General features: G+C 38.5%; 1 protein-coding gene across 1 annotated transcript; it reads left to right on the forward strand.

Moving 5' to 3' along the window:
• The first annotated feature begins 1,966 nt into the window (after positions 1–1,966).
• Krt25 (keratin 25) lies at positions 1,967–8,080 on the forward strand. The gene is made up of 8 exons (XM_046442895.2): positions 1,967–2,459; positions 2,750–2,832; positions 3,246–3,402; positions 5,468–5,629; positions 5,716–5,841; positions 6,418–6,635; positions 7,315–7,382; positions 7,715–8,080. The coding sequence occupies exons 1-8, from the start codon at positions 2,031–2,033 to the stop codon at positions 7,822–7,824; spliced, it is 1,353 nt and encodes a 450-aa protein (XP_046298851.1). The 5' UTR covers positions 1,967–2,030; the 3' UTR covers positions 7,825–8,080.
• Positions 8,081–9,283: the final 1,203 nt, after the last annotated feature.

Genomic DNA, 9,283 nt, shown 5'->3' on the forward strand with positions numbered 1-9,283 from the left:
TATCACTTTACCTAATTTCAAAATCTAACTACAAACCTATAGTAATCAAAATATCATGGTACTGACACAAAAACATATCTATAGGCCTGGGGAACAGAATCAGGAGCCCACAAATAAATCCATGCATTTGTAGTCAGTATATTTAAAAAAAAAAAAGATGATAAACCAGAAGTGGTGGTGCTCACCTGTAATCCCAGCAGCTTGGGAGGCTGAAGCAGGAGGATGACAAGTTCAAGGCCAGCCTCAGCAATTTAGCAAGGCCCTAAGTAACTTAGCAAGCCCCTGTCTCAAAATTAAAAGTTTAAAAAATGGGCTGGAGATATAGCTCAGTGGTAAAACACCTCTGGGTTCAATTCTCAGTAAATGTCAAGAACACAAAATAGAGAAAGGATGGTCTCTTCATTAAATAATGTTAGGAAAACTGGATAGCTACATGCAGATAAATGAAATTGGACCCCTATTGCACCCCATATACAAAAATCAGTTCGACATGGATGAAACACTTGAACCTAAGATCTGAAACTGTAAAACTACTAGAAGAAATCAGAGAGAAATCTCCTTGATATTGGTCTGGACAAAGTTTTTTATCTGACTCTTAAAAGCACAGGCAACAACAACAAACAGACAAATGGGATTGAATAAAACTAAAAATTTCTTCACAGCAAAGAAAACAATTAACAGAATGAAGAGATAACCCACATCCTGGGAGAAAATATTGTAAGCCATTTATCTGAAAAAAGTATAACACCCAAAACCCATCAGGAATTCAAACAATTCCATGACAAAAAAAAAAAAAACCTGATTTGAAAGCATTTCTCATAAGACGTACAAATGGTCAACAGGCACATGAAAAGATGCTCCATATCACTAATCATCAGGAAAATGCATTGGGGAGAAACTGGACAAAAGATATAAAATTTCAGTTAGGAGAAATAAATTCAGGACAGCTGTTGTACAATTAGATGACTATAGTTAATAACAATGATTTATACTTGAAAATTGCTAAGAGTACATTTTAAATGTTCTCACCACAAAAATATTAAGTATGTGAGGTAATGGATATGTTAATTAGCTTGATTTAGCCATTCCACAGTGTGTAAGTATGTGGAACCATCATTCTACACTACAAATATACAAATTTTTACTTGTCAATTTTAAAAATTTCTTGTAATATTTAGGGTTTCCAATAAATACATGGGAATCCACACCCAGTAAAGAGTTAGCTTACTTATGACTTTCACCTGAACTAAATAAACCTCAAGAAGTTTAAAAAAAAGGTAAAATAGTTCCTTCCAGGTTCACGTCAAAAATGTGCAAGGTCAGGAAATAAGTTATCGTCCTTCCAAACTCCCACAAAAACATAACAGCAATTAGGGGTGTGTTCCCAATTACCACAATGGATAAGAGAAGACAACTATCCCGTCATAAGTGTCAACAAAGTATGTGGCACGTCAGCCAAAATGGAAGTTAACATCCCATCAGAAACAGTGGCAGGAGGAATTAGAAACAAACAAAAACCAGAACCTCCTGAGGAAAGGACCAGACTGGGAAGGTCAAGGTTCCAGTTCTATTCTCGACTGATGTGGAAAGACCTTAAAAGAAAAGCAGAAATCAGAAAAGTTAAAACCCACCTTGGCCCCAAACCAGGATGCTGCATTTCTATCCTGTAATGGACAGATGCACTTTATCTTCTTGGGATGGAAGTGAGGAATGACTCACCAGCAATTTAAAATGTAATAATGAACCTGGACACTGCTCCACCCAGACCCATTTCTCAGATAACCACCAACCTGAGGGCAACTACCCTCCTCCAAAAATGAGCCCAGCAAAGTTAGTTACTAATTAGGAAAAAATAAATTATCCAATTACGCTAACTTGCTGAGGCTGGCAAGCTGTGTTTTATTCTAGGTAGGCAGAATTCCATCCAGAACCCCCTTGGGAATTGTCTATATAAAGGCAAACTGCCCAGGTGAGAAGGCGCTCCTTTCTGGCTTTCACGAATACAGTTCTGTGACGCCTGCCCTGAGATCATGTCTCTTCGACTTTCCAGCGGATCCAGGAGATCCGGTACCCGTCCCAGCACCGGATCTCTCAGGCTCTCCAGCGGGGCAGCCAGTTTCGGGGCTGGGAATGCATGCGGTATTCCAGGCATTGGAAGTGGCTTCTCTTGCGCCTTTGGGGGCAGTTCATCAGGAGGAAACGCAGGGACAGGCAACCCCTGCGCTGGCTTCACTATGAATGAGGGGGGCCTCCTGTCTGGCAATGAGAAGGTGACCATGCAGAACCTCAACGACCGTCTGGCGTCCTACCTGGATAACGTGCGCGCTCTGGAGGAGGCCAACGCCGACCTGGAGCAGAAGATCAAGGGCTGGTATGAGAAATTTGGGCCCGGTTCTTGCCGGGGTCTCGATCACGACTACAGTAGATACTTCCCAATCATTGAGGATCTTAAAAATCAGGTAAGAAACTGTATTTTGCCATTGCATATAAATACTTTTATTTCTAAATTTCTTTTCGCTTAAATTCTGAAAAACATTTACCATCCCTTTTTTTGTGATTTCTTAAAGGGAATTTCAATTTCGCGTTGGAAATAAGTGCTTTCGGTTAGTTATCCTTATGATAAAAATGTTATTGACTCTCTATTAATTGTATTGATTTTGATTCTATTTCCTAATCTAAAACAAAGTTTTTGTTTTTGTTTTCATTGTGATAAATTGCCTTTTTAAAAGTCACACTCCCCATTTTCTAGATCATTGCTTCCACCACCAGCAATGCTAATGCTGTCCTACAGATCGATAATGCCAGACTGACAGCTGATGATTTTAGACTCAAGTAAGTAGACTCACAGAGCAAAAAGAATTCATGGCAATTAATGCAAAGAATAAATCAAAATTCATTTTTAATTCCTCCACCAAAAAAAAAAAATATATTACCAACTCATATACCGGGACTATGAAACACTTGGATTTAAAATCAACTTGGATTTTAATTAAGAATGTTTATCATTTTTGTATAATTTGGCTAGTCTTAGTGAACAGCCAGAAAACTAGTGCCCAATAATCTACTTTTCTGTCAAATACCCCCAAAATTTTTAAAATAATAATTATTATGCAATCCTTCAAAGATGTCTCTTGTGGCCAGATTTGCCACTTTGAAATTCTAAAATTCTAGCCTTTATCCTTGATCAGTGACTGTCTCCAGCCATGTATACAAGTTGGAAAATCATTAACATTTTTTTTTTTTAGGTATGAAAATGAGCTGGCTCTTCACCAGAGCGTAGAGGCTGATGTCAATGGGTTACGCAGAGTTTTGGATGAAATAACCCTGTGCAGAACTGACCTGGAGATTCAGTATGAAACCCTGAGTGAAGAGTTGACTTACCTCAAGAAGAACCATAAGGAGGTAAGAGATAAACATCTGCATTTTGCTCTTCCTCCACACACACACACTATCCACCTGCCAGGAGATAATGTACCTCGCCTCTTAAATGAGAAGGTGATGGTGAAGACCCATTGCCAGGTCTGAGATCTGACTCATCTTTGTAAGTATCAAATTATTCGTATAGATTTACACTCTTTCTTTCATCCAGTTTCCCATGGGAAAAAAGGAACCATGTTTTCCAGACCAATCAGGATTATAAGATCAATGTTTGGCTATGTAATTATAGCTAAGTTAAAATAGTCCACTTTAGGCGATTATATTTAATTATATAAAATGAATATACTTTACAGACATCTTTAAAAAAAAACTAGATCTAAATTTCTACATAACAGTGGCAGACTTAAAACACTAAAACATTAACTGCCTACACACATTAAGTATGTGTGTGCGGGCAACCTTAAGACATTCTTAATAGGTATGGCTATAAAAATGAACCTGCAGATGAACTGTTAGACCAGAATTTTCACTTCTAAGAATATAGTATACTTCAAAAATGTTCAATTTGAAAGCGAACTTCAAAATCAGATCCTGCAACCGCTTCATCTTTGAGATTATTTTTAGAGTCACTGTTTTCTAAAAAAGACAAGATTTCTTTATCCTTTGAAAATAAATTTGATATTTTTAAATAGCCAAAAGACTTCTTCAGTCAAGCCAAATCCTTAAATAAGCAGGAGCTCAAGCGAAGAAGCTACTTAGTTAGTCATGATATCTGGTAAATATAACTAATTGAGTAGCAGCATTTGGCCATAAAAGTTCAAGTATGGTTATAATCCATGATAGGTACTCAATACATTTAGGATGAATTGGAAACAATCAACTTTTTTAATGCCTCACTTATAGGTGACCCCATTTATACATCCTTTTCTTTTACTGCTTGAACTTGGGGAGGGAGGGGAGTTTTTGCTCAATCCTCAAGAAGGAAAAGTACCCATGGAGATAGGGAAAGTACAGGAAAGAATGCCAGAACAGCCTGGGGGAGGGGAGGGGTGCTGCAGGGAACAAAGAAAGCTTCAGTTACTGTCATTCAGACCTGTCCAGGAGGGGGGAGGAGGGTTTCTGCCAGGAGACACAGGATGATCTGTGAGATTTCAATTTACACCCCCTTAACATGATGCCTGTCATCTAGTCTTAGCAGCTCAGGCTCAGGCAGAATGGCATGCAGACTTTGCCTACAAGATCCCAGCTTCCATGGTGATAGTAATCATAATAGCCAACATTTATATGCCAGGCAATGTTATGAAGTCTTACTATTATTAGTTTGTTTACTTATTTTGTAACAACCCAAAGAAGGGTTTTTAATTAGCTTCAATTTTCAGATAAGTAAATTGAAACTTAGATAGGTTAATCAACTTTAACAAATTTACATAGCCAATACAGGACAGAACCAGAATTTACACAGGGATTTGACCAACAAGACACTATAATGTCACTATGTCAGCTTAACAGACATTTGGATTCTTTCCTTCCTGTTGGGGGCGAGGGGGTGGGTAATGTACAAACAAACACATTTACTTAGTCAGTCAGTTAGTTATTACCACTCCAGTTGTTCAGAACTATTCAAACTCAATCCTTGGACCATGTCCACACTATATTCAGGGCATAGCTTGGTGGAGAACACATTGAAGTGGGTCTCGAAGGAAATGAAGAGCATCAGCAAAGGTGGAGACATTTACACTATAAACACCTGGAATAAGAGAACAACTCATTCTAAGTATTTTAAGGGTTTTCGTGTGGAAAAGGAACTAAGACTTGTTCTGGGTAGCAGAACTACAACTGATGCGTTGGAGTTTTAGGAGCTCCTAAACAATTGACACTTCTAGAATAAAACAGGCTTCTGCAGGTGATAGTGAGTGACTCCTCCTTGAGAGTAAGCCCAATGGACAGGAAATATGAAAGGGGGAAGGGAGGGTTTATGCACAGTCTGGGAGGGGACCACCAGTCACTTCTAAGAACTCTTCCAAAGCCAAGCTCCTAGACTTTTAATAAGGTTCCTGCGTAACTGAGCTGTACACTTCTCTGCCTCTAGGAAATGCAGGCTCTGCAGTGCGCCGCGGGAGGCAACGTGAACGTGGAGATGAACGCCGCCCCCGGGGTGGACCTCACGGTGCTGCTGAACAACATGCGAGCCGAGTACGAGGCCCTGGCTGAGCAGAACCGCCGGGACGCCGAGGCCTGGTTCAACGAAAAGGTGAACTTTTGTCCAGAAAACGATCACTGTGCATTTTTGTGATGTTTATAAAACTAAGATTTGCTCCCTCACTTCCGTCATTTCAGAGCGCTTCTCTGCAGCAGCAGATCTCTGAGGATGTGGGAGCCACAACCTCTGCCCGGAACGAGCTGACCGAAATGAAGCGCACTCTCCAGACCCTGGAAATCGAACTGCAGTCGCTCTTAGCCACGGTATGAAAAGCAGTTTCTTACCGACTCCTAGGTTCTTTTAAAATATGAACCAGTTGGTTTTAAAGACCATACCCGTGTTGGAAAAAAAAAAATGTCCACATGTAGTCTTATCATTATCCTAAAACAAGAATGGTACTGTGTGTGTGTGAGAGAGAGAGAGAGCTAAAAGAGCAACACCAGGGTTTTAGATTTTTGTTTTGTTTTTGTTTTTGGAATTGAACCCTAGGGCACTTTATCACTGAGCAACATTCACAGTCCTCTTTATTTTTTTTTTTTTTAATTTTGAGGCAGGGTCTGGCTAAGTTGATGAGGCCATCTTTGGACTTGTGATCTTCCTGCCTCAGCCTCCTAAAGTTGCTGGGATTCCAGGCATGCTTCTTCCACCCAGCTCTTTAGGTCTATTCCACCAAAAAAAGATCTGACTATATTGAAACAGTGATCTAGAGTCAGTGTTACTATGTGTTAAAGTGAAATGCAAAACAATTATAGATAACATTAATGAAGAGAAAATCATATCGAAGGAATTTCTGTATATTCATTTATCCATCTCAGGTTCTGTCTTTTGTTCCCTAACAGAAACAGTCCCTGGAGTGCTCCTTGACAGAGACCGAAGGCAACTACTGCACCCAGCTGGCACAAATCCAGGCTCAGATTGGGGCCCTGGAGGAGCAGCTGCACCAGGTCAGGACTGAGACCGAGGGCCAGAAACTGGAGTATGAGCAGCTCCTGGACCTCAAGGTCCACCTGGAGAAGGAAATTGAGACCTACTGCCTCCTCATTGGCGGAGATGATGGGTAGGTCAAATAATGTACATGCAAGATGTCATATTCAGTCAGCCCTCAGTATTCACAGGTTCCACACCCTTGGATTCAACCAACCACAGGTAAAAATTATTGAAAAATTAAAACTTGCATCTGTACTGAACATGTACAGATTTTTTTTGTCATTATTCTCTAAACAATGTAACACTGTTTGCCTCACATTTTCATTGTACTAGGTATCGTAAGCAATATAGAGATGACTTATAGTATGGGGGAGGATGCATTTTTATATGCAAATACTATGCCATTTTATATAAGGGACTTGAGCATCCTTGGAATTTGAGATCTGCTGGGGTCCTAGAACTAGTTCCCCACCAGTATTGAAGGATGACTTTCCTGAAATTTGAAACTTAGATTCCAAGAAAGTGAACATGAATTATTATGACCACACTTATTATCATGCATGCTAAGTATTAAACATAATACTCTTCTGCCAAGATACAAATTAGCAATATTTTACAAAATCAAAATTCAAACCCTGTATTTAAGGTGTGAAGATTTAAAATACCATTTCTTGATGCTAATGAAGAGCAGTTTCTACGGTGTAAATCCACTGAGTATGTTCTTACCAAAGAGCTAAAGAAAACCTAATAGTGGATCTGAAATCAAAGGGGTCGATTCCAAATCACGCTCTTCCATGATGTTTTCACAGGGCCTGTAAGTCTGGAGGTTACAAATCTAAAGATTATGGATCTGGAAACATGGGAAATCAAATCAAAGGTAATTAAGATGGAAACCCACTATTATATTACTTCATTTCCAATGCACAGTTGATTATTTTTATGTTACTGTGGCTTAGCATAAGACTAGATAGACATAATGAAGATTTGTAGAAGATATCAGTGATTGCTAGATGTCTAGTAACTAGAGTGACATGTGTTCATCTTAAACAGTCACATGTCACTATGATTTTACCTATCCAAGTAATCAAAATTCACCAAAAATGAGTCTTTAAATTTTTGCACTGACTGCATAGTCCATCCTGTATAAAAATCCTATTAGTCTTTTAATTGATAACTCTCTAAAATCTCCTTTTAAATTTTAATTTCTAGATCCAGCCAAAGCCATTGTGGTTAAGAAAGTTCTTGAGGAGGTCGATCAACGCAGCAAAATCCTAACCACCAGGCTCCACTCCCTGGAAGAAAAATCTCAAAGCAATTAATAGAGAACATATGCCAAAGACCAGCACAGAAGAAAAGGCATTATATAATCTGGGAAAATGAGCAAGCCTAAGAAACGCCTGTCCTCTTGTCTTTCTGTCCCTTTCTCTATTTGGGCAATCAACAGGTATCTCCCCATTCATCTGGAAGAACGTCACGTCCAAATATGACGACTCATTTGACTACCTTGATGACCCTACAGAAATCTGTTATGGATTCCTTGTATTCAATAAACCTTCTTCCTTCAGCAAGTTATTACCGATGACCTTGTCTTGTCTTTAGAAAGTTTTTATATGAGCACTGAACAGCTTTGAATCTACATGAATACTTTAAAACATAGTTAACTGATTTCTATCTAGAATTTTGTGAGCCTTTCCCAATAATTCTGAATCAGACAATTTCAGAAGATATTAAAAATACCTCCATTTAAATCCTTAATGTGCCATACTTGATATAAGAAGACTAAAATATACACATTTCAGATTCTTCATCTATAAATGGGAATAAAGAAGGTACTTCTTTCAAATGACTAATGTAAAGATTAAACAAATTTTTATAACGTACACTGGTAGGACACTCAACTGCTATCTCTTTTTTAATATTCAATATTTATACCTAATTAATTAATTCAGTTATTTGATTCAATTAATTAATTTTCAAATCTCATTTTCCTTATGGATATATATGCAAACAATATTCTAAAAGTAAGAAAGGTTAAAGCCAAAGTTAATGGCACCACCCACTTGCCTTACAAGGTCAAGATGGATGTTTATAACTCTCTTGACCCATGGATTCATCCCTACTAAAGGGAAATATGTTAGATGAACTGAGAGCGTAATTCCTCAGATCAAATGTTACCCCTAGATACTTAGTTGAGACTTGAGTCCTCTCTGGATGAATTATCTATACTGTAATCCATTCAGGAAATTTCGATTACAGGTTCCATGTGGAAATACTAAGCTGAAAAGGTGATGGTGTCATTGAGTATGTAATTATTCTCAAATTACATTTATAGTTTTCTGATACAGTCTCAGCCAGGGACCCCTAGAGTCAAAATGCCTAATCATGTTCCCCAACAGATTACATGAAATAAGTACATTACAATGTCAAAGAAATTTCCACTTTAAAAAAAATGCATTTAGTAATTGTCCAAATTCTGAGGCCATCTACCTGCCTCTTCGCTACCTATCATCCAATCCTCTCTCCATTGGTTCCGGTAATGCTTCCAAATGTAAATAAATCCTTACATATGCTGAAGCTTTTACCTGGACTTCAGTTTTTAGAACCCCACAGAGTAAGAAAAACAAAAGATAAAGCAGGAAGTATTTATAAACAGAGACCCTCCCTGCAGGCTCAAGCCCCACTGGGCCATGCAATCAGTTGTAAGCATGACCTAGAAATAACTCACCTCATGTCCCAGGAATTGCAAGGGGGTTTTGTTTTGTTTTGTTTTGTTTTGTT

This window comes from Marmota monax, unplaced genomic scaffold (genome assembly GCF_021218885.2).
Source record: "Marmota monax isolate L192 unplaced genomic scaffold, Marmota_monax_Labrador192_F-V1.1 WCK01_AAM20220418_F8-fsc00205, whole genome shotgun sequence".
Taxonomy (NCBI): domain Eukaryota; kingdom Metazoa; phylum Chordata; class Mammalia; order Rodentia; family Sciuridae; genus Marmota; species Marmota monax.

Bases quoted from the DNA above. Each gene is read 5' to 3' on its own strand.
- Krt25 (XM_046442895.2), top strand. From the start codon at position 2,031: ATGTCTCTTCGACTTTCCAGCGGATCCAGGAGATCCGGTACCCGTCCC. The intron at 2,460-2,749 runs GTAAGAAACTGT...CCCATTTTCTAG, and splicing joins TTGAGGATCTTAAAAATCAG to ATCATTGCTTCCACCACCAG. The intron at 5,842-6,417 runs GTATGAAAAGCA...GTTCCCTAACAG, and splicing joins TGCAGTCGCTCTTAGCCACG to AAACAGTCCCTGGAGTGCTC.